The sequence below is a fragment of the Cynocephalus volans genome, chromosome 15 (genome assembly GCF_027409185.1).
Source record: "Cynocephalus volans isolate mCynVol1 chromosome 15, mCynVol1.pri, whole genome shotgun sequence".
NCBI classification, from domain to species: Eukaryota; Metazoa; Chordata; class Mammalia; order Dermoptera; family Cynocephalidae; genus Cynocephalus; species Cynocephalus volans.
In genome coordinates, this window is record NC_084474.1 from 30,702,284 (window position 1) to 30,728,733 (window position 26,450).

Below are 26,450 nucleotides of genomic sequence, written 5' to 3' on the forward strand. Positions count from 1 at the left end.
GGGTCTCCGATATCTTGGCCCTCAACAAGAGTGACAAATTTGGGATTTTAAAAGTACCGTGGTGACTCCCTGGGAAGCTGTTCTGGAGGTCCTTTTTTTATACTGCACAGGCAGCTTGTCCCTATGTCAAGGCAGCCAGGCCGGCACCTAGGATGGCTTCAAAAGGAGCACAGTGGCTGGAAGTTCTGGTGGCAGTAAGTTTGTTCAGCTGTACAATGTACCTAACTTTCCAGGAGTGCACCCATAACAGTGTATTAATTTATTTAGGACACAATGATAAAAACAAACAAACAAACAAAACTTTAATTGAAAAGTGCCCATGCAGGAGGGAGATTTACTTCGCTTTGAGTTTTCCTTAAAATAGGAGCAGTCTTAAAACCCTGGATAAGGTACTAATCCAATTAATGAAGGTATTAAGCAGAGCAATGAATCTTATTTTGCAAAATTATTTGAAAGGCTTAGGATGAAAAAAATGTGGAAAGAAATAGTGGTGCATTGTAAATACCTTTTGCCACGTGGCTGCTTTGAGCATTTTTTTCCTATTGTTAACTTTTCAGCAGATCTCTTTCAATGCCACCACTACCAAAAAATTCCACATCACTCAAGACAGTAATTTACTCGCAAAGGAAACACACCTCCAACTTTATTAATAACCAACTTTCTTTTTTATTAGAGCAGATACAGTTATGAAAACTGTACATGATACATTTTGGTTTCAAGGATTATAAATAAAGGAACTCACAGGTAGGGAGTTCTTTTTCACAGCAAGAAACTTTAAATAAACAAAGTCATGTTTTATTAAGTACATTGGCAGACCTCATATGCTGTCCAAAATGTAGAGTACAGTATAACAACCCATTAGAAAGAGCCTTCATGTAAAATACAGCTGTGCACATTTTAGAAAAATACCAACAATTTGAGCTTTGTTTTAAAAAAGCTTATAAATCATACATATATTTATAAATGGAACCAACATGCTCATTTTATAAACATATCCTTTAGTTATCTGTTACCCATTATTTCCAAAGCATTACACATTTTAAATAAACACTTAAGATTAAATATTTTTATTTTTTAAAAAAATCAGCTTTCCCAGCCTAAGGAGCTACGGGGTTAGGAAGGGGCAGTGAGAGTACTGAGACTGACACAGGAACGCAAACGTTCGTTCTCGGGTAAAAACATACTTTCTAAATTTCAAAGTCAAAGCAAAATGTAAAAAATAAATATACAAGTTGTAATTTTTCATTTGCTCTCTTTCTGCCTTCTTCTTTATTCCATATTGGTCACACCCAGGATTCTCAACATATTGTACTTCTGCAAAAAACACCACTGGGTTACTACCCTGCAGGTGACAAAGCATTCGGTCCACACCTGTGCTAACATGGGAATTATGTGAACTGTCTCTTCTGCATTGAAAAGGTAGCTAATAAGATAAAAAGAACCTGATTAAAACATGCAAATTGTGAAAATAGCTCCCCCTCTGCAATGTAACATTTTAAAGAGATTTAACAGATACCTTTCCTGCCCTGATTTCTTTTTAAATAATTACTTTTATAAAGACCATATAGTTTCTCTAAGGAAGCATGCTTCTGAGTAATACAGGATAAATTATAAAGCAGCAAAAAATCAGAATATGTCAGAATAACAAAGGAGTGCAAAAGACAAATGTTTAAAATAAAAATGTCTAAGCCTTTAAAATTTGAAATAAAATTACGAAAGGACTTTGAAAAACACAAAAGGCAGAAAATTGAGAAGTAGTGATTTAACAAAGCTGTATGCTCTACCTGAATGTATTCAACCAAAAATTTAAGTTGGGAAAAATAAAAGAGAAGAGCAGTTATTAATAGCATCTTGCTTAACTTTCATGGGAATTAACATAGCCACTGACAAGATTTTATTTGGTTGTAAAGTACGTCAGCAATGAAACTGAATCCTTTAAACACTGATTACTGCAATCCATGCAACATTTTGACTATACTTCTTTGAATTTTGTTGCCTTTCAGCTTTTAAAATTTAGCACCTCCTAAGTGCATAAATAATTCATTTCAGTAATGTTAAAAATACTTTATTTCTTAGGAAGGTATAATGCCTTCAAATTGCTAAATTTTAAAATAAATAGCCTTTTACAAGTTTAGGAACAATAAATGACATAAAAAAATGACGTATTGCTATTGAACACATTTTCACTAGCCTGTTGTTTCTTTTCCTTGAGATGCAACACGTGTGTTTTGTCCGGCCAGGACCACAGGTGGTAGATGACTATACATCATATTTAAACAAACAGCAAAAATGAACAGAGTCGTGCACAAGCAAACGAAACCTTCTCTCCCAGAACATTCCAGGAGATGTTAAAGCAGCAGGTCATGGCATAAGACTGGTGAGTGATGCTGCTACCTATTTCTTCTAATGAGATAGGAGTGAATGTTGGAACCACGTCCACAGCAACACAATCCTCCGACCGCATTCCTCGGCAGTCATTTCCCCAGCTCCCTACTAAAAACGTCAGATGGTAAAATAGTAAGGCAGCTGTTGACTTCCATCAAAAGAAAAAAAAAATGCAGCTCCATACATTTCCAGTTTAGTCACACTCTGCTAGGACAGATGGAGTAGCCAATGCCAAGAACTTCGCCGGATGGGGGCTGCTTCAGCAGATTTTAAAAAAGAATTATTATTAAGTTTTGCTCTCCAACATGGCTGTGTGCTTCAGCTCTCAGAGGACCCCAAAGCCACAAAGCATTCCCAGGGGAACCGAACAGGTCCTCTGGCTGAATTTTCCAAGTTTCATCTCTCTGGCGATCCCATCCTAATTCCAAGCCTCCTTCCCTGTGTCTGAGTCTGACTGGGCTGTGCCATTTAAAGGGCTGACGGCACCACGGCAGAGAACTGTGGGCTAACACCACTAGTTGTCATGACTTCACTGAAGGGTCAAAACAGTTGTAGCGGTAAGTAACTATGTTGAATCACATTCAGGCACAGCCAAAATTAAAGGACAATAGGTCGTTGTTAAAAAAAAAATTGTAAATTTAAATATGAGAAAAGAATGTTATGTATGGTGATTTTATATAGAAATTAAGGCTGTTCTTACCTTTCCTAATTCCAATCAAGTCAGAAAGTGAACAAAAAGAATGGCCAACCCGATATTCAAGAGCATGACAAGGACAATCATGACTGAATTAGGGCCCTGGAAAGGAAACAGAACAAAACAAGCTTAACTTTTCCATGTTAATATCGATATATTACCAAAATCAATCACCAAAAATATAAGAAAACGAACACGTTGCAGTAAATAAGGCATGAATGAGGACAGCCGTTCCAAAAGGTGTAAACTTAAAATAGCAACGCCAAGTTTAGATACAGACGTTTCTGAACTTTCACTTAAAAATTAATCCAGACCTGAATGAGTTTTAAACTGTTTTAAACAATAATCTACTTCATTCATCTCAAAACAACGGACAACAGTCTGGATGGGGGTTAGAAAATAATGGGACTTGGACATGCATTTGTGGTTAGCACGTGATTCAGACAAGCAAGAGCTGTTTCCTCCTAGAGGCAGACGGACATGAGAGTAAAATCTGTAGGACAGTAAAGACTCCAAGGAAAAATTTAGGAAAAACTCAAGATGAGGTTCTCTAACTCTTGCTTTCTCCTGGTCCTCATTTTGAACACTATCCTGTCCTTTAAGTAAAAACTACAAATGAGAAATTGAATACTTTCAGAAGTTACTTTACAGGTCTAACTTTTTATTTTTCTAATCACAACCACAACATTTCAAATAGCAAGTTAAATTTAACAAACTGCAGAATCCTGTTTTATTAAGTATCACTATAAAAAATACCAGATGGCCGAGGTCCCCAAACTTTAACTTGTATAAACAAATAATCCTCAAAAGACCCATCTTTTCACATCTGGCCCATGGAGAAGCCACCTTTATTACAAAGACATGATCTTGGTATTTACTAGGGTCTAATTCTTAAGTAGCATTAGAACTGTTCCAATCTGGCATTATGAGGTGGATAGTTTTATTATTCTTATTTTACAGATGAGGAAAGAGTCAGATATCAAATAAGACCACTTTGAAATAATGTTACAGAGGTCTCGAATACAGTGGTGTTTTCTGCCTTTTTTTTTTTTTTTGGACGGGGGTGGGTAAGTGATACAGAAAATTGGAGCTGCCACTGGTCAAATGCTCACCTCTCAGGGTCTTGGGTAACTCCCCTTCCTCAAAGAGGTCTTCTCCCTGCTTGAGGCTAGTCTCCCTCGTAGAGGTTAAGTGCCCTGTTCCTTCTCTGTCCTAACGCTTTTAATACATAGTCATTTGTTGTTTACTTGCCGTCTTTCCCCTGACCCTGAGCTCCACCATGGCAGGGGCCTTGTCTGGCTCACCGCTGTGTGCTGCCTGGTTCACTAAAGCAACCAATATTTAATGAGAACCTAAGATGAGGATCCTTCAAAAAGTTTGTGGAAAAACAGAACTAAAAGATAATATGAATATTTCCATGACCTTTTTGAAGTACCCTGGTATCTTCCAGCACTTTTCCAGGTGCTGTGGTTGTTGAATGAAGCAGATTAAATCACTGCATTAAATGAAGCACGAACAGGGTGATCAGTAAAATGGAAGTGGGGAGAAGGAAGTGAAAACGAGTGCCCTTGAGGAAGGGACTACGAGGAAGAAGAAAAACCCTAGCTCCTAAACCCCAAGTAAATGGGAAGAAAACAAACATTTATTGCAGGTCTTTTTAATGCCAGGCGGGGGGGGGGGGGGGGCTAAGCATTTCTAAGTAGATTGCTTTCTGTTTTGAGCTTTAAGAGGGTTAGTGTCTCGCCCAAAGTTACTCAGCCAGTCTGAACAAATTAAAACTAGAATTAACCCTTAGACTTTGCACTTCTGAGCTCCACACTCTTCCCCTACGTCCCTATTCAAGCCACAGTCCTTTGTTTAAAAACAATTTCCCAATAAGTTATTTTTTTGGCAGCTGGCTGGTATGGTGATCCAAAGCCCTGACCTGGATATTATAACACTGCACTTTAACCCTGGTAAGTTCTTTAAAATGACATTTTCATCTATATCGTATAATTTTCCACAATATGAGAAAAACATCAAATCTTGGTAACAACGAACTGTTCTTCCAAAATAGTTGTGTTCTAAATCAAAAGAGTTCTAACCTGTGTAACACCTCAATTTTGGTTACCTTAGAACATAGAAATAATGTAGAAAACTATTATAACTCACAAAATAATGAAGATGATTTTCGACATCGCAACTCAGAACAGAGATTAGGAAATGCTGTTACTACTATATACTTTGGTTAGATTTTGTTCCTGAAAGTGTTAAGAATTTGGGATCATTTCAACTCTTTTGGCCCACATCTCATTGTACCGGTAATCTGAATTCAATGAATAATGAATGAATGCTTTATTCAAAATAAAAATACACACACACATTTTTCCCATTGAACACATACATATGTATTTATCCTGTATATATTCTAATATACATATATATTTATCCTATCAGTGCAGCTCCATTTATAAAACTATTTTTAAAGATGACTCAGTGAAGATGAGAGTAAACCAGCCTTGAAAATTTCAAACAGCAAGCAGGTGAAATGTAAAAATCTGGGACGCTGTGTTTAATAGGCAGACCTCAAGCTGTGACCTCTGTGTTCTTCAGATACCTAGCAGGGTACAGGGTGAAAAGCTTTCAGGTGAAGGCCCATAAATATGACTGTGGTGGCCAGTTGTAGCTTAAAATAGCAAAATGAAAAAAAAAAAAAAAATCAGTCTTGCTTTCCAAGACTGACTGGGACAGGTGTAGTGAAAGAAGCAGTAGCCAGGCAAAGTGTAAGTCTCGCTCGGAAGAAACTTTCAGGCAGTTAGAAAATAAAATATATGAAGTCAAAATACGGAAAGAAATTCTAGTTCTTTTTCTTGGAGAGGCTGTCACTCCTACTTGAAAGGAATTCTCTGCTACAGAATTTATGCTAAATCTAAAACTTCTCTAAAAACATATGAAATGAGGAAAGTTTATTTACCTTTTTCTTTTTTCGGTGAGGTTCAAACCTGATCTGACAGGTGTGCTTTAAGTTGTACACAAATTCAAAGGAAAGAGCATGAAAATATCAAAACGCACTTGGAAGCTGATCATAGCAATGGTTGAGATAAAAGTGCAGCCAGTTTTCTGAATGGATCAAGATTCCTCACTTGTCTACTTGATGATCAGGCTCTAAAACCCTACAAAACCCTACAAAAATTTTGTTATCACGTAGAATGTTTGCTCCTGGGACATGAGCCTGCATGCCATGCTTGCCCACAGGGGTCACAGGCTTCTTGAGGAAGGTCAAGGAGTGATCCCTGCCCTGGACTCCTTTCTCCTGCCTCTCAAGAAATTAATCTGCTCTAAGTGTCAGTCTGTGTCCCAGGAGATTTTCTGTATTTCAAGGAGATCAATATCCAGGGTTATCCTGAGGATGGATCAAATGTATTCAAATATTTGTAAACTATTTGTGCTTCAACTAGTAGTGTTGAAACAAACAAGATAACAGACCATGCTTTTTGAGCCCTTACTCTGTGCTAGGCACTGTACTAAGAACTTTAAAAGTATTAACTCATTTAATCTTCACAACAACCTTATGAAGCAGGTACAGATTGGGAAACCAAGGCACAGAGCAGTTAGGAAACTTGCCCAGAGTCATGCAGCTAGTAAGGAATAGAGCTGGGATTTGAACCCAGAATTTTAGCCGCAACATTCACACTCAAAGCCACTGGCCTGTACTGCCTCCATCAAGTCAGCTGCTTAACTAAAATTCAGTTTGGTCATCGACCCTACAGATGGTGATTCTGACTCAAACTGGATCACTTGGCTGCCCACAAATAGGACTAACTTAAATGTCTGCTTCAGTGTGAATGTTTCTATGAATTTTAAAATTATTATTTAGAAACCTCTAACTTATAGAGTTTCTATCTCAAAATTGTATGTAGTACTCCATTGTTTTGAAGGTCATTCATTGACTACCCTTATGGTGATTGTGTTACTTCCTAACTCTCTGGGAAAAGTGTGAAAGGCAGCTTTCTGTTATAATTGCCAGACTCTTTACGTGAAGGTGCCAAGTCAATCTTGACTTCCAGTTGCACCACACAGAGGCAGTGGAGGCCCAGGAGGCTGCAGAGTTGCTGGGGCCTCCTCTCCCCCTTGGGGTGTGGAGGAGAACCTGGGAGATTGACCTACAGAGATAGAGGATGCTTGGCTGACTCCAAGAATCAGAGCATTCCTCACATAAGTGAAACAGATGTTTTTCTAATAAGAAGGCTGTGAAATTACCAAACACACCTGTGGTACTATTTTGCAGAAAGACTCTTTACAAGTAAGGACTAGGTAATTCAACCTTTTCTTCTATCACAGCCTAACATGTAGGACTCTGGAGCATATGTTTGCCCTTGGTGGGTTATGGAAGTCAACTGAATCCCACTGCTGGGTACCCAAGGCTGTAAACTATATGGCCTCGCACTATTGGAATTTTCTTCTTGAAAATCAGGCAAACTAATACTGATATATATATATTTTTATATGTGAGGCCTTATTAAGCTGTGGACATACATGCTGAGAGTCAAATGAGAAGTGCATTACATTCAGCAAACTTGAGTGATAATATTACTGCAGTTATATCACTGTTAAAAATTTTAAAAATCAATGCTTACTGAAGAGTCACGAGTTTCATAAAGTTAGTCTGTTTTAAAAACCATTTATCTGCATGGAGCTGACTCTCAGAAAGTTAGTCCAGTTAATCTGATTAATTTATATTTAGCCAATTGAAAAGTTGAGAATTTGAAAAATGAAGAGAACCAGTCTCTTATAGATATTGATGAAATAAAGCTTGAAATTTCTTACGCTTGTTTAAGTTAATTAAAAAGATGAATTTAAATTGTTTAACCCTACAAGTATTTTTTTTCCTAATCAATAATTCCTTAACTTCCAATTTTATAAATCCTATTGAATTTGATAAAATACTAATTTCATATATTATCTAACAAATCTAGTTTGAAGGAGAATATAGACATTTATCAATAACACAGAACTTTCTGTCTGAATTAAAATATATCCTAAGTGCTTAAGACTAATTGGCTATAATAACTAGCATGTACTAGAAAACTGAAATTGTAGGAGCACTCGCATGCTGAGAAACCAGAGGAACCCAAGCAATTCTCTTAAACTGTTGAAAGTTTTCTCATTTGGGAAAGAAAAATGTTCTAGCTGCAAAGCCTAGCTAATTAAGAAAAATCCAAACTAAATATGAGAAGCACTCACAATGACTAAAGATGGTAAAGATACTGACTGCTGTAGGGGCTGAAGGAAAGCTAAGGATTTGGCCAATGGTGGTGGCAGGGGCTGTGATTCCTTTCTAGCGACCAGAGAGCAAGCTACCAAGAAGTGCTGAGAGACTGCAAAGGTGCGATGCCGCCCTAGGCTGGTCAGGTCTTACTTACCTGAGCTATGTCTAAGGTGTGTGCTGAGTGAACATAGGGAATTTCTGCACGGAGAGCTCCCTGCTGTCTCAAGCTACAAATGTGTTATGCTCTGTAACCCTCGGCTCCTGGGACCTTTGTTAGCCTGCCTATTTTCAAGATGCACAGACACTCCACACTGCTCCCCTAAAGAACCCAAGGGAAGAAAGGAGGAGAAAACACTTCTTGTAACACTTACTGAATTGGCTTCTTTTTCCAAAGAAGGGCACGAATCGTTGCTTGCTGGATTCTTTGGTATAGCAAGTTCAGACTTCTTAGCTTTTGGCTCAGCTTTGCTTTCTTTGGCAACTGGTTTTGTCACAGGTTTAGGGGGACTCCACTTGTTCGGTGATGGCTTGTGCACCAGTGCTGAGGAAGCCTGGCCCGACCCACCACTGTCCTCCACGTCTTCTGGAGGGTGCTGGGGGGTGTTCAGTTTCACGTAGTAGCCGTGATACTGAGAATGCAGCTCCCCATTACTGGGGTTGGGGACATAGTGGCGGCCAGAGTACTTGGACTGGGGCACAACTGCTCCTACCTCCTTTGTGGGAGCCTTTGACATCAAGGGCTTATTGACGACGGCCGTCACCCTCTCATCAGCTGCACCCCTTCTGTCTTGACTGAGTCTCCCCCCTGAGCTGGGGTTCTGCTTCTTCCAGGGCACCGGAGAGGAAGGCTGGGGAGAGTGGCTCTGTTTGGGGCTTGCCTCAGGAGATCCTGGGGGTGTCGTGCCTTTGCGATAAAAATGAGGAGATTCCTTTGGGGTAGGAGGCTTGTCTGGTACCTTTTCTTCCAGATTTTCTTTAACATCTACACCTTCCTGAAATCTCTGTTTGATGTAATCAGGGCCTGCCAAAAAATAAAAAGACAAAAGAAAGGAAGGTGGTAAAAAAAAATATGTCAAGGCTTGTACCTTATGGCTATATATACATATATAAATTTGCTAAATCAGATTAACCTTTTGTCATTTTTTTTTGTAATGAATCTACCAGGCTTTGACTAAGCATGAACACATTTCTTTCTCTAGAGGAAAAGACATTTATTATTGAAAAGGTGCTTTTAAGATAATAATGCTATTATTTATACTATTTTGATAGCCATAAAAGTTAAACAGTTCTGACTTCTCTGATCATTATTCTGTTCTTGCCTACTTGTAGAATATAAAGGTGAAATTCATATTCACTGAGCACTGGTCACAATGTCATAATCAGTCTGCTTACTCAAATTATGTGGTGTGACTAAGACACGGGAAGTATATACTGTACTTGTATAAAGAAATAAGCTGACTACTGTGTACGTTTGAAATTTAATAAACTACACTCCAGGTAAGAGGAGAACCTGGAGATAACATTTTTAGAGATCTGTCCTCAAAGCGTCATTAAAACTTCCTAGTTAGGAACAACTTCTGTGCTTTAGGTTGCAGTATAGGAAATCACTTCTGTGTCGTCCAATCTCAGCTGTGAAAAACACGGATTTGCATCAGCGTGTTTGGCAGACATCAAAGTCAGTACAAGGCAGTTGTTTCAGGTTCTGTAGTCTCAGCATTTTTTTCTCTTGTTACATACTTTGGGACTGTTTATAACAATCATATTATTTTTATAAACAGGTGACATGTTCATTTTTAAAAAAGTGATCCTGCTGGTTATTCTGTGGTGAATGAGCTGTAAAGAAACAGAGTGTGTGCCATGTGATGGTAGAGGTGTGAGAGCTGAAGACATCAGTGGTCCAGAAAGGGGGCATCCTGGGGCTCTGACACAGCTCTTCTCCCAGGTACATTAGTTCGGCCCCTCCCTGTACCCAAGAAAATGGCATACTTTGCCTACCACTCCATCCATCAGCTACTTTTCATCACACAAGGTGAAGTCAAGGTCACTCTTATAGAGAGGTGACCAGCTCCTCAGCTCTGCATCTGTTCATTTTCCTTCTTGTCTCTCAGCCCCAACCCCTGACCCCATACAAACTAACTTAAATATTGACAGGGGGCCTGAAGAACAATGACCCTGATTTATTTAAAACACATACTGCACACTTAATACCTTTAATTGCTCTTCCCATGGTGATGTAAGTAATTATAATGAGACTGCTACTTACCATACAAGGCATTTCCCCAAATTTAAAGCCTCACTAAAATCTTAGGAAGTAGGTGTTAGTATCCCCTTTTTACTGAAGTGGAAACAGCTGTAGCAGATGAAAAACTGAAAGTCACATGATCTCCTATGTATCCTTTAATATAAAATAGAATGTAACATATAATATTTTAAGTCAGAGAAGAGAATTCCTGAGGACCCATTATTGTAGGTTGTACTCAGGACCCCAAACATAATATATATTATCACAAGTTCCATCCTCCAGAGGATGAATCCACCCCTCAGAATTCAAGTTTCAAAAACTTTCAAGATTGCATGTCAATAATTGAGATTTCCTTTTTAAACTTGGTAAGTGCCCCCTTTTTAAATTGGGAACTTTTAAAATCAGAAGTGGCAACATGAATATTTGGCCACTGAGATGCATCCCACTTGAATGAAGAAAAGGGGCAAGAGCAGTCATTTAAAAAGTGACATCTTTCTGCTTCTGTTCTTTCCTGGTGCTGTCCATCTGGACACAGCAGCAAAGAAGGAAACAGCACCATGAGCACAAAAAAGTTATGTTCTTCCATTCTCCAGGACAGGCCACATGTGAGGTCACAAATCACATCAACAAATTTTAAAAAACTGAAATTGTTTCAAGTAACTTTTCAGACCTCAGTGTATTATAACTAGAAATCAATAATAAGTGAAAGAAACTCTGGAAACTAAATACATGGAAATTAAGCAAGAAATAAGAAAATTTCTTGAAAGTAATGAAAATAGACACATCATACCAAAACTTGTGGGATACTGCAAAAGCAGTGTTAAGAGGGAAGTTTATTGCAATAAATGCTAACATCAAAATAACAGAAAGGTCTCAAATAAACAACCTAACAGTAAACCTCAAAGAACTAGAAAAACAAGAACAATCCAATCCCAGAATTAGTAGATAAGAAATAAAATCAAAGCAGAACTAAATGAAATAGAAACCCCCCAAGTGATATAAAAGATCAATGAAACAAAAAGTTGGTTTTTGAGAAGATAAACAAAATAGACTAGCCATTAGCTAGGCTAATTAAAAAAAGGAGAAGACTCAAATAGCAAAAATTAGAAATGAAAAGGAGACATTACAGCTGATACCACAGAAACAAAAAGAACCATTAGAGACTATTACAAGCAACTATATGTCAACAAATTTGAAACAGGGAGGAAATGGATAAATTTCTGGACACATATAAAGTACCAGGACTGAACCAAGAAGAAATAGAAAACTTAAACCAATAGCAAGCAATGAGATTGAAGCAGTAATCAGCAGTCTCCCAACAAAGAAAGCTCAGGACTGGATGGCTTTACTGCTAAATTCTACCAAATCTTTAAAGAGGAATTAATACCAATTCTCTTCAAACTATTTGAAAAAAATGAAACAGAGGCCATTCTCCCAAACTCATTCTATGAGGCCAGCATCAGCCTGATACCAAAACCGACAAAAATACAACAGAAAGAAAACTAAAGGTCAATATCTCTGATGAACATAAATGCAAAAATCCTCAATAAACTATTAGTAAATAGAATACAGCAACACCTCAAAAAAATTATACACCATCATCAAGTGGGATTCATTCCAGGGATGCAAGGGTGGTTCAACATATGCAAATCAATAAATGTGATACACCACATCAACAAAATCAAGGATAAAACCATATGATTATCTCAATAGATGCAGAAAAATCATTTGACAAAATTCAACATCCCTTCATGATAAGACTCTCAGCAAATTAGGTATAGAAGGAAAGTATCTCAACACAATAAAAACTGTATATGATAAATCTACCACCAATATCATCCTGAGAATGGAAACAAGACAAAGATGCCCACTCTCATCACTTCTATTTAACATAGTATTGGAATTATTAGCCAGAGCAATCAGGCAAGAGAAAGAAATAAAGGGTATCCAGATCGGAAAAGACAAAGTCAAACTGTCCCTGTTTACATATGATATGATCCTATATATAGAAAAGCCTAAAGACCCTACCAAAAAAATTCTTAGAGCTGATAAACAATTTCAGTAAAGTTGCAGCACCAAAATCAACACCCCCAAATCAGTAGCGTTTGTATACTCCAATAACTAGCAGAAAAAGAAACAAAGAAAGCAAGCCCATTTACAAAAGTCACCAAAAAAAAAAAAAAAAACCTAGGAATAAATTTAACCAAGGAGGTGAAAGATCTCTACAATGAGAACTACCAATCACTGCTGAAAGAAATTAAAGAGGACACAAAATGATAGAAAGACATTCCATGCTCTTGGATTAGAAGAATTAACACTGTGACAATGTCCATACTACCCAAAGTGATCTGCAAGTTCAATGTAATCCCCATCAAAATACCAATGACATTCTTCATGGAAATAGAAAAAACATATGGAAAAGTAGACTCCAAATAGCCAAAGCAATCATGAGCAAAACAATAAAGCCAGAGGCATAACACTACCTGACTTCAAATTATACTACAAAGCTATAGTAACCAAAATAACACGGTACTGTCATAAAAACAGACACCTGGACCAATGGAACAGAATACAGAACCCAGAAATCAACCCACAGACTTACAGCCAACTGATCTTTGACAAAGGTACCAAGAACATACAATGGGGAAAAGAGTGCCTCTTCAGTAAATGGTGCTGGGAAAACTGGACATCCATATGTAGAAGAATGAAACCAGACCTATACCTCTTGTCACATGCCAAAATGAACTCAAAATGAATTAAAGACTTAAATATAAAACCTGAAGCTATAAAATTCCTAATAGAAAACATAGGGGAAACACTTCAGGAAGTAGGGCTGGGCTAAGACTTAATGAATAAGACCCTAAAAGCACAGGTGACTAAAGAAAAAATTAAGCAACTGGGATTATGTCAAACTAAAAAGCTTCTGTACAGCAAAAGAGACAACAGAGCAAAAAGAAAACAGAGTGGGAGAAAATATTTACAATCTATGCATCTGAGAAGGGATTAATATCCAGAATATACAAGGAACTCAACAGTAAAAAAAACCCAAAAAACAAAAAACAAGTAACTGGATTGAAAAAGGGGCAAAGGAGCAAAATAGGCATTTCTCAAAGGAAGATATACAAATGGCCAGTAGACACATGAAAAAATGCTCAATGTCACTAAGCATCAGGGAAATGCAAGTCAAAACCATACCAAGATATCATCTCACCCCAGTGAGACTGGCTGTTACCAAAAAGATAGGGAACAATATGCTGGCGAGGATGCAGAGAAAGGGGAACCTTCCTACACTGTTGGTGAGACTATAAATTAGTGCAGCCATTATTGAAAACAGTATGGTGGTTTCTCAGACAGCTACAGATAGAACTGCCATATGATCCAGCAATCCCATTGCTGGGTGAATACCTAAAAGAGTGGATATCATCATGTTGAAGGGATACATGCACTCCCATGTTTACTGCAGCTCTTTTTACAATAGCTAAGAGTTGGAACCAACCTAAATGTCCATCATTGGACAACTGGATAAGGAAAATGTGGTATACATACACAATGGAAAACTACTTCTGCCCTAAAGAATGAAATGCTGCCATTTGCAGCAACACAGATGAAATTAGAGAAAATTATGTTACGTGAAATAAGCCAGGCACAGAAAGAGAAATACTGCATGTTCTCATTCACAAGTAGCTTAAAAAAAAAAAAAGTAAAAAAAGAAAGAAAGATAGAACAATCACAATAATTACTTGTACTTTCAAAAGGAGTGAATGGAACTGAGGCCACCAGAGGAGGGAAAGGGAAAGGGGGAGGCGAGAGAGGGTTAACGAGAAATTGGTAAAGGGCTACAAAAAATGAATACAAAAAATGATAAATGTAGTTAATTATCCTGATTTGAGCATCACACAGGTATCAATATTCTATACTGCACCCCACGGATATGTACAATCAATTATGTTTCAATAATAATAATAACAATAAAGTTATGTTTTTCCATCATCACCCTTGCCCCTAGTTTTAAAACCCATAATGTCATTTATACTGGTCTTTCACGGAGAAGCCTCTTGTGATTCTGTTGCACATTTGTTTTTGCTAAACCACTTCTCTTCTGTGATAAAGTGTATTCTCTAACAGAGCTCGATGCAGGGTGTTGCTTACATACATTTCCCTTACCTTATACCCAAAATTTCATCAGAGTTGCTTTTTTTTTTGGCTACTGGCCAGTGTGGGGAAACAAAATCAGAGTTGCTTTTATTTGTGCTTCACTTGTATTCAATTTTATAGCATTACTGAAATACCCATCTAAGTATGGCAGTGAATGCACTGTGCAAAGATAATTAAAATAGTCAAGACTCTTGGAGCCAATGGAGTTTTAATTTAAGCTGCATAATGCTGAACCAATTACACAAATTACAAAGTACATTTAATGTCTTTAAGGGATAAGTGCAAAAGTTATTTTTGCAAAAAAAAAAAAAAATTACCAATATATTTCTATCTTAAGATTAAGGCATCTTAAAAGCTAATGTTTAACTTAAATGCACATACAGAAGAGTGGGGAAAAAGTAATAGACTCTAGCAAACATTATTAGTTATATATTCTTAAAGTTGGAAGGAAAGTAAAGAGTCACTGAGTTGTGAGAAATAAAGCTGTCACAAAGCCCATGTGTTTCGTTTTGAAGATGTGAGACCATAATAGTGCAGCTTAAAAATTCAGGATTTATCCTACTGACCTATGGTCCCACCTGCATTTACTGTAGAAGATTAGAAACAGAAATGGAAGCTTATTTGACACATCCCAACAGAGGTGACAGCTGCCAGCAAAGGATAAGACTGCTGAAACACAAACAGCTACAAGAGGCCATTTATTTGCGGGAACTCAGGCAATTCAATAATAGTGGGCCCAAGAAAAAATAATTTTTTAAAGTCAGTACTTGATATGCTTTAGTTATCTGAAAAAAATAATAAAAACTTATATTTGAATACAAAACCCATTTTCAAATCCTTTTTGTAAATAGAACTCAACCTTTTAATTTATACTATCTTCAGTAGGCCAAGTTGAGAATGATTTGGCCATTGGAAGAATTTGTATTAATCTATGAAGCTAAATTCTGGATTCCATTGAATGTATTTCTCACTATTTATTAACTCAAATATCAGTGTACTCTTTAACCTTTAGAAATCTGATGTGTTGCCTCTTTGGACACAGTTTTCTTGTTCTAAATATATTAGGAAAGATGTGTCTTACATGTTATACCCACTCTTCTGAGATGAGTTTTTCAGGTATATTCACTCGGTGATTACAGACCTTCTGATAATCAAAATCTGTTGAGCTCAAAGAATTTACTAGAATGGTGGAAGTACATTTTAGCACCAACTTTCAGATTAAAAAAAATACCTAGCTTTATTATGCATTCAAATATGGCTGGGTAAGGGGATAGGTGTACCTCAAGCAGTGGCTCCTGTACTTGCTGCCTATCTGAAACAGACCTGGGGAGCTATGCACAGAGATTCTGATTTAGTAACTATGAACTGAAGTCTAGAAATATTAATGTTTAACAAATGGTCCAGGTGATTCTAATGTACCTGGTTACAGGTGCTTGAAAGCATGGAAGAAATATATGGACTAGACGAGGACACAATGCCAGCCTTCCATGACTACATCCAGTTGGAAATGGTTTCAACATGGCGCAGTCCTGTAAGGACTGGACAACTAAGTGAGGATATACTGTTAGAATTTCCAGAGTAAGAGCAAATGCTTTTTAAACAGGACACTTAATATAATACAGAGAACAGAAGTTTTTCCTGGACTATGTTCTCTTGGAAGGCACATGCTATGCCTGCCACTTGTTCTGTGTAGTAATGCATGTTAGCATTGTGATGCCAGCAATATAAAGTTGATGAGATGCAGCAGTTCATTAAAAAGACTAGTCAGAATATTGCCAGGGAGGGAAATTATGACAAGTGTCAAGAGCTGTTGCAATCAGCATTTTCATCTGATTTTAGAGACAATCTCCACAAATCCTAAGAGGGTTTTTTCCCCTGGGGACTCATATTGGGAAGGAGTCAGATACAGGCTACCTACTCACTGACATGTCACACAATAATTCAGCATGCCATCCACCAACATTAAAGGGTCACTTGTTACAGCTGGCATGGAAGCTCTGAGCAGATACAGCAGATGGTGGCAGCGGGGTCTCCAGCTAGTTCTTCAGAGGTGAGCCTCACAAGCTGGCTACAGGCAGAAGGAGAACCATGAAGATTCTCTAAAACAAATGCCCAAAGGACAGTGCTCTAGCAAATGCTTTTTAGCAACAGTGGGAGGCATTAAAGAAATTAGACATTTTCAGTGAAAGAGGGCCAGACTGACAGGCTCTAAAAAGATTACATAACTAGAAGCAGAATCACTTTTGTGGTCTATATGGAAAGAATGCTACTTTCCAATGGGTCTTTACAGTCCCATCTATAACAAAACTGCAACTCAACTTCTGTGATCACAGCCACAGTGCTCTTGTCTGAAAGCCATGGGACAACCATTCCAGTGTCCTGTACTTGGGCTGGTGCTCAATACATGTATGTGAAACTGAGTATACTAGAATGAATAAGTCATAAGGACAACCAGCAAACTCATAAATTATTAATTTCATGTCAACTCATGGATTATTCAGTTTCCCTTTTCTATAAAGAAATTATTCAGAATTTTGGGTTTGAAAGATGAGCTTAGAAATTATCTATAGCAGGATGCTTCCATTTTCTTAATCAAAAATATTACATAGCAATGAAAGGCACAGGCAATTAAGTAATGAAGACATGCTTTGATTTCTAAAGACTTTGTTTCCACCTAAATAATCAATGTACTGTGTGTGCCAGCACAGACGTGCTTAAGCACAGGAAGACAAAGTCTACTGAAGATGGTGCCTAGGGAAGCGGCTGGCTATTGCCCAAGAGGGCTCAAAGTAATAAATTCACCACATTCCAGGGCAGTGCTTCAATTTCTTTAACCCATGCCCAGCACCCCACCCCCACTGAGAAATATAAAAATTTTATACCCTACTTAATATCACTTGAAATTGAAGACAAAATAGGTATCATGACTAAAAGAAAATTGAAAGAGTGGAACAGACAGACATGTAGTGAGTGCCCCAATCCCTCCTACTTCCTTGATGATCATCCTTCCAAAGCCTATGGCAGACTTGCTGGCTCAGGAACCTGATTTTATCAGCCTTTCTGGAGTAGAGCCATCCCTTGGGGCAGACTCACATTACCAAAGCTCACAAGTCTGATGTATAATACCAGAAGGCCAATTCATTAGTTCACAATGAGCATTGTAAATGTCACCCAGGCCAGGGGACTCACATTGATACCACCACTACCTCCTCTCCCTATTGGCAGAGCTCCATAAAAAGCTCAACCAAAATTAGAGTTACTGGTGAACGTGGAATCAGGAGAAGGAGCATGAGATGAATCAAATATCTAATGGCGTCAAGCTGGGCTAGCCTGATGCATCCATTTCCTGAGTCAGAGTGATCGTGCCAATGAAGCCACACACCCCACTGGCTACAGTTCCCTGCATCCTTCCCCATAACAGAAATGTCCTTGCCAATGTGACTGCAATACTCAAAGGTTTTGGCTCAGGCTTCTGCTCCTCTGGACAGTGTTTGGATGGACACTGCCAATTTTTGCCTCTGTGACTCTCTTTTCTATAGTTCCTTGGGTGACCAATTCTTTCTTTAGTTGTTTTCATAAACGTAACTAGGTTACAAGGAAATCTTGCAGTTCTTAAAGCCATGCTTTCACTTAGGATCACTTGGCCTATCTCTGGGCAGTGGCACGGACTTTCAAGTTTAACTTTCAGAAGGCAGTCTTGTTTCTAAGTTTTTGGGAAATGACTCACTCTATCTGTATATGTATGCAATTATATACACCTTCACCTACATCCATTTGCATGCTTTCTATTACTTATTAGTACTTAACCTTTTGAATGATAAAACCATTATCTCGCAAGGCTATGTTTTTTCCTTCATTTTTAAACTCAATTGTAGAATAGTGTAGTTTTGAACTAAAGACATAAGATTTAACTAATATGATAAATATCTGAAACTACTGCCAGCTCCCAAATTACCAATAGGTAATTTGCCATGAAATTGTTCAAAATGTAAGCTATGACAGGCATCCTTTATCCCAGGGCTAACAACTTCTATGCACGACACATGAACCCCAAACAATGAAAACATTTATATCTGAGATATGTAAATTAAATGAGCAGCTTGACTTAGAAGAAGTATTTGAAAGCCCTTTTTAGCAAATGTCTGTCTGATTTGATCACCCTGTAAATGCAGAGTGGAAAGCATGAGTTATGCTCCCCTGAGATCAATACTACTCAGTACAGAAGGGGCTTTCTATACAGTTGCTGAAGGAAGTGTTGGCTATGGGTCAAAGGGATCGCAGCCTTCCCCCGTGGCTCTGGTTTAAACAGACCCGCTGTCATCTCATGCTCCTGTGATGTATTCATTACTAATCAACTTGCTTATATGAAGCTGTTTTAGCTTAAAAAAAAAAAAGGGTGAAGTTACATTTTCCCACAATATTTTTTTCCCCTCAAATGCTTTTACACCATAAAAGGCTTTTAAAACCATCCAGTCTGGGAAACTGAGCTGACCTTCCGTATCATTTACCTCTTGGTAACACCTAATAGAAATCTAGAGGGACCCCATTCCCCAACAGAATTAACAACAGAACCAAGAAATTCCCATCTACAGACAACAATAGTAAGTTTGTTTGCTCTGAAAGCAGCTCAAACCTAGTGTCTCTTGACTGCTCAGCTTCTTTCCAATGGCAACACCACTGGGGAGGACAGGATCACCCTTCTCGGGTTGCTGAACTCTTTCCCCAGCTCTCACACCCCAGAATGGCTCATCAGCCAGTGTACACAGGTACCACCAGGAAAGTGTGAGTTCATCTCACACCAGAAGATAGTTAATTCTTACCAGAGTTCATTGCAAAAATGAAAAGGCTCCTTTTCCTAACAAAATATACATAACTATTAAATGATTTAAATCCTACCTAATGGTTTAAAAAAGACGCACGTGAAAGAAAACACCCATTATCACTGCTTGCCTTCCTTGGACTTGAACTCTTAGAGAAGTCAATGTGTGACAGTGGTATCTATCATTCATCAACCGGACTGGGTTCCTCCTAGCCTTTCTCTTATAATGACTGAGTCTTAATGTGGCCTTGTACCGTCTTCTTTCTTTGCCGGGGAAAAAAAAGAAGAACCAAAATTTCCAGGTCATTTCTTTCTCATTCCTCTATCCTTACAGCCAAATTTCTAGTTTTTCTATGGGTCTTGCTGTTTTGTTCACTTTGACTTACCTTGTCTATGAGGACCCACTGATGCCCTGTGGGATCCAATATTGCATCACCCTCATCAGAACCAAACATATACAGAACACTTATGTCACGCAAGGTGCTGGGCTAGGGACAGGGTGCTAGTTATACACCTTGATTTAATAAGAACCAATGAGTGAAAAGAAAACATAAATTGATAGTTACAAATCTAGAACATTTATTTGGATCTTTTCACCTGAAAGCTCTTGATCCCTCAATCACTAAAGAGATGTTGTTTATATAACAAGGAAAAAACATATATAAAAAGGTGACTACTGCCATTTTGAAATACAAAACAAAAGCACCAGTACATTATAGAAAGAGACAGAAACAGACTACTAGGAAGTGAGTTAAATTTCCAAACCTACTGAAATATTTGCTGCTTGTTATTTTATAACATTTGAGAGGCAGACCATCAAGACTGATTTTTTGAGGTTGTCACTTTCATTTGTTCCATCGTGACATGCATTTTCCTCTTAATCAGTGCATATTAACCTCTTTAAGTGGTATACGCTTTACCTCCTAACTGCACTCTTTAAAGCTTTAGTTCAGGTATATTTTAAAAAACAGTCACAGTACTTACTGACTCCTTTCTTACTGCTAATGTTATTGTTATAGGAGCCTCTGAATTTGGGAGTATTTGTAATAGAATTTACAACTGTCACTAACACAATTTTTCAGAATCAGATACTTCTTTTAGATTCCTGTCCTGTTCACTGCTATCAGCTCCAAGTCTGTCTGTCATATGTGGCTGGGGGTGACCGGCAGGAAGGGAGATATCCTGGGTAGTAACCTAAATCTCCATTGCTAACCCTCAGACTCCCGGTGATATTTGTTACTCTATGTTCCCACTTGTTTTGTAGCATTGCTGGGATTCATGAAGCACAGACCTTTAAGTGAAAAGGAAATAAAAGAAAACCAAGGCCAGTGCTCCTACCTCTCCCACCAGAGGAGAACTGTGTTACCTGGTTGGTAGAAGTCAGGCGACAGCTCTCTGGCCACAGTTCTTGCGATGTCGCACTCCTGGCGGGCGGCCAGCGCAGCCTGGTCGGCGGCGTCAGCTTTCGCTCTTGCGTGTGCAGTCCTACACAGGGCACAGAAGGGAGGGTCAGCAGAGGCGGCACCTTATTAATTACAAATGGATAAACAAACTGAGATCCAGGAAAAGAAATGTTAATTATGATCACGAACCGACACCTGCAATAGCAAGTTTTAGAGGTGTATTGCTGTGAGATTTCAATGAAGATAGCACAGATGAAAATACCTGTAAATTGCCTCAGATCTTCTTTCTGGGGAAATGAAAAGTATGAGCAAGGTCTTTGCCGCTTGATGCTAAGTCTGGTTTTCAAACTTACTGGGTCAAATCTCCTGTTGACTTTGGTTGGCATTTCCCCTGAAACTATGGAGAGTAGAATTAGAGCATATGGATTAATATAGTGTTCATGGATTTAATTTCCATGGTACAATGTAAGACTTTGACTGAGAAAGGTCAGCCCATTGGTATACTGGTAGAAGGACTCTTTGGGGAAAAAAATTAACAGCACTGTTATTGGTAGTGTTTACTGAGTTCCATGGTGAAAATACTCCCGCCGCGGCCAATTTCAGGCTGCCAGAAGGATGCCACTGGATGTGCAGTTGGGGAAGAGACGTGCACTACTGGCTGTTACCAGCCTGTAGGAGCAGACCATGGGTCTGCTCTAGGAATGTGCTCAGGAGGGTTACACAGGAGCCCATTTAGTTGACTTTTAAGCATGTTTCTTGTATGAAACAGAAAGGAGACACTGAAGCAGAGCTGGTGAGGATGGAACGGATCTTTTAGTCTTCCCTCTCCTCCCTGACCTGTTCTCATTTGCTGAAACCTCTTATCTTTCCAGAGGACGTGGGCTATGGAGATGGCAGTAGGGAAAAGAATGGGGCTTCTTATGGCAACGTGGAGTAACAGATGTCTACAGCTCAAGAGAGGATCTGGAGGTAAGACAGAGAACTCCACGTCTCCCTTTCAAAGGGGAAAGACCTTGTTCAGTTTGTCTTTAGGGGATGATCATGGGCACTGACTTCTTATAACTTTGCAAACTTTCTATTACATTTCACTAGCACTGTGCAGGGCTACAGATAAGTAGTAGGAAAGCTCAATGAAGCTCCAGAAGAGGTGCTCACACTTGTTTCAGAGACAGCAGGAGACAGGAAAAGTTGGGAAATGGCACTGTGCTCTGGCTGGTCTTTGGGAGAAAACACGGGTGGCAGTGGAGAAGACCAGCAGACTGAATTCCTGGGACTAGACTGCAGGAAGGACAAAGGGGGAGGATGGAGTCTGACCTGAGACCACAGGGCTAACTGACAGGAGGCCCCTTTCTCACATTACTTCTTCCCGTTACCTCCTCTCATCCTGTGCTCTCACGGGCCCCTTTTCAGTCCCACTTAAGACCCAGCCGAACTTGGAGGCATCATATGCTATGATGAAAGCTTCACGAAGATTGGGATTTTTCATTTTTGGTCCTCTGCTGTATTCCAAAGTATAAAACACTATTTGGCACATAGTATTTATTGAGACACCACTTACGAATAAGGAATGAAAGATGCTTCCTTAGGAACAGCTGGGTAGTTACTTAAAAATGAATGAAACAACAGAAATATAGAGGGAGTAAAAAGATCAGTAGTTGCTAAAGGTTCAGGGTGCAAATTGGGGAAGGGATGGATAGGTGAAACAGAGAGCGTATTAGGGGAGTGAAGTTATTCTGTATGATACTGTAGTGGAGGATACATGAGATGGGTATATGAGCAGGGGATTTATTTGTCAAAGCCCATAAAATGTACAACACAGAGTGAAGCCTGACATAATCTGTGGGCTTTAAAACTAATGTATCAATTTTGGTCCATCAATTGTACCAAATGCAAGATGTTAACAATGGGGGAACTGTATGGGCACAGGGTGGGGAGAGGAGGTATGTGCAAACTCTCTCTACTTTGTGCTCAAATTTTCTAGTAACTTAAAACTCCTTTAAGAAATAAAGTCTATTAATTAAAAATGAGTGGATCAATTTCCAGTCAAAATTGTTACTGCTAAATCATGGAGGATGTTTTAGATGATCTTAGTTGCCTACAGGATGTCATGAAAGATGAAATGGAAACAGGATCGATCATATTCCCCCACACGGGCGCCATTGCTGAGGTGGGTGAGGCTCTAGTGCTGTGGTTGTACCTGAGGATCAACGATGCCCTCTGCTAATCTTCCTTCGGTTTCTCAGAATCTCAGCTGTTTTTTCCCAGAATGATTTTCCATTTTACCTGCTATTCTTAATTAGAACCTAATTATGTCCAGGTCTCATAATTAATATATCCATAAGAATATAGGTATGCTGCCTTATAATACAATCTGCTAGCCCTTCCATGATAAATTTACAAAACTCAAGTACAAACAACTTATTCTTATACAATCATAATGCACAACCATTATAGTCAAATAAAATGGTAGTATTATCTGCACCACTTTTTACCATATGCTAAATTGGAGAACAGACAAATACAGCTTAAATTTTCTGCAAATGTATTTTGGAAGTACATCAGTGAAGCCTCACCTGCGACTTCAATACTTAACCCCTGGCTTTTTTACTTGATCTTCCCTGTAGACCAAACAGGGAGAGAGGGCCTTTCCTTTTAGCCCAGCTCCGTGTGTCAGTACCACTGCACAGGTGGCCTGATGTGTCAAAACCACTTTCAAACCTGAAATCACAGGTCTGCGCAAGAGCTTTTGGTAGCAGCAGACCTGAACAGGAGAAGTAAGAGAGAACAGGGACCCACTCTGAGTTTGCTGTTACCACCAGCCTGTGTGGCCAAGGCCTCTGGCATGTTTAGATTTTGCCTAGGGAAAAAATCTGGGCTTGCCTCTGGCTCATGTTAGTGAATTCATGTGTTCAAATCCCAGGCTCAGTTCCAGAGCAACACACGAACCCTTTAATCAGTCAACTGGTAAGACATGCCATTGTTCCTAGGTGGGGGTGAGGGGTCCTGGCTAGTCAGTCTGGGGAGATGAGCTGAAACCACTCAAAGTGGATGCCTCGCTGCTGCGGCTGGTTGCATGGAAAGCGTACACATACCCAGGGAGCATGCATGCCCAGGAAGCATTTCGTTTATTCAAGACTGCTGGCCATTACATGTCTTCAGACCCTCAGGAATCTTCAGATACCATTATCACATATGCTGTCTCCCATCAGAAGCAGTAAAAAGTAACTGTAAAGCAACTTTTTTCAGTTAGGCATCAGCTGTTGACCTTCTTTAAGGGCTGTACTCTTACAAATAAACCAGTTTTAACTTGGGGATAGTTACGATGCGTGGGTGAGGTCATCACAGCAGTGCTGAGATACACAGAGACCCGGGCAGCTGACAAAGTTCACCGAGCAGCTCAGCAACTCCCTCCCGGATATGAGCCCTGCAAAGGCCGACTGTGAACGGCTGCAACAGTAAACGTGGAACTGTTGACTGCTAGGCATCATCTGTACTTAAGAAGTTAATTAATAACTATTTTTCTAATCAGTAATTTGATGAGTATCTGCATTTTTTTCTCTAGTGACTGAAAGTGTTTTATGAGCTCTCAAGTCACCTTACTCAGAAGAAAATAGTTTCCCCAATTTTTCTTAAACATAATAATACTTTTACAAAAAGCATATTCAACCATACACTGAACATGCTAGCACACGCTCCTCCTGCTAAGGGACCACATGCAAGTCCCCTGAATATCTGTCCCAACTTCTAATTTTCAATCTTTTATCCATCTATTAACTGACAGAGCTGATAACAATTCTATTCTAGGATGGACAACGATCCTGCTAAAGGTAAAACCGTATCCAATATTTATAAGTTTTGCTATTTCTACTTTTTATACCTTCTCTTCTCAACAATAAACTGCCTCAAAAATATACTGATTTTGCTGTTTTTAAAAAATTTGTTAGATATTAACTCAAAGTCAGTTTACTGACCTGACTCAAAACTTGATGGCAGGAGCTATAATTTAATTGCTTCAGGGGCTGTAGCAATTTGCTTTGACCTCCAAATAGTTAAAGAAAATTATTATGAGAAAATTTAAAAATAAGAGCAACTGCACACGAAAACCCAAATCTCAGTTGATGGCACACTATCATTCTTCGAGCTGCTCAAGCCAAAACCTTTTGAGTCATCTTTGACACCTCCTTTTCCCTCACACACCACATCCACTGTCAGCAAACCTAGTTGTTACTACTTCCAAAATACATCCCTAATCCAACCACTGCTTTTTCTTGTCACTGCTCCTGCCCTGCACACGTCACTGTCATTTCACCACGCTTACTGCAAAGGCAAGAGCAATCTCCCTGCTTCCACCCTCTTGCCCACCATTCTATTTCCCATTCTGCTTCTCTTGGAAATGCTTGACAATAACCATAAATTCTGTCCTGGGCCATGGCATCATGGGTAAGAAAGTGCAAAAAATATGACCTGTTAGCCTTCCTTTTGGACTGTGACATTATTCGTTTATGAGAGACCTAGATTTGAGAAAACCAATTATCTTGTGCTGACAACTGCAGCCCTTCTGAAGAAGCAATCAGTCTGTTAAGCAAGGAATACCCTTGATAGGGACCAGGACCAACTGGCTCCACAGCTGTCCGTTAAAAATCAGAGGCATGATTTCTAAGTTACCTGCACCTAGAGAGAAACTGGTCTTTCAGTCCTGATTTGGTTCTCTGATAAGACCCACTTAGCAAAGCTCAGCTCATGCTCCTCCTGCTAAGGTACATGAGAGTCCCTGAGATGTCTGATCCAACTTCTAACTTCCAATCTTTTATACATCTATTAACTAACAGAGCTGATAACAATTTTGATCTAAAATGAAAGACTCAGCTCCATCTCAGTAAATTTGGTTTGGGAGGATGACCTTTTAAGTGAAGCCATCTTTACTACCTATTAGTTCATGAATGTTAATTTTCTCCATAAATTGCTTTTTTAAAAAAAAGTCCTACAATAGTAACTTCAAGACAGAATTCTTAGGTCCTGGTTTAAAACAAGTTACATCATCACTGTCAAGACAGGAGTTCATGTCTTCCTTTCCTTTAAAAGTGAAATCAAGTTATTTAGATACAAAACATAAACTAAGGGGCATGATTTTCCAACTGAAGTTTCATATTTGATATTTCAAGGGCCCAAACTTTTGCAGAGATATTCTGATATAGGCTTGGAAAGCATTAATAGCCAGGAACTAAGCCAAAGCCAGTCTGAGCCATAGATGATTCTTATCAATGAGATCAGAAGTTAAACCATATTACTATATCATAGAAATGCCTTCCTTGAATTGTAGGGAGATAGGAGGAGTCAAGACTCATATGAAGAATGTTTATATACCTTTTGTAAAATGCTGCCCATTATGCAGATCACTGTCAAATTTATAAGGATCTAGGTGATACATTCCTCTCAGAGTTTAGGGCCAGGAAAAATTTGGTCTCTAATGATAAATTGTATCATTACAATTTATACAATTATAC

General features: G+C 38.8%; 1 protein-coding gene across 5 annotated transcripts in view; it reads right to left on the reverse strand.

The window, feature by feature from the left end:
• Positions 1 to 642: 642 nt before the first annotated feature.
• Positions 643 to 26,450, reverse strand: part of JPH1 (junctophilin 1) — a 77,939-nt gene continuing 52,131 nt past the window's right edge. The window contains exons 3-6 of one of the 5 annotated variants that reach the window (XM_063079571.1): positions 20,910 to 21,028; positions 8,699 to 9,348; positions 3,086 to 3,181; positions 643 to 2,493 (exon numbers count right to left, since the gene is read on the reverse strand). In XM_063079571.1, coding sequence (XP_062935641.1) covers positions 3,101 to 3,181; positions 8,699 to 9,348; positions 20,910 to 21,028 — 850 coding nt within the window. In that variant the 3' untranslated portion in view covers positions 643 to 2,493; positions 3,086 to 3,100. Of the gene's footprint in view, positions 3,182 to 8,698; positions 9,349 to 20,909; positions 21,029 to 26,450 lie in introns of all 5 variants that reach the window. The other 4 variants (XM_063079570.1, XM_063079569.1, XM_063079568.1 and 1 more) reach the window with 4 other exon arrangements.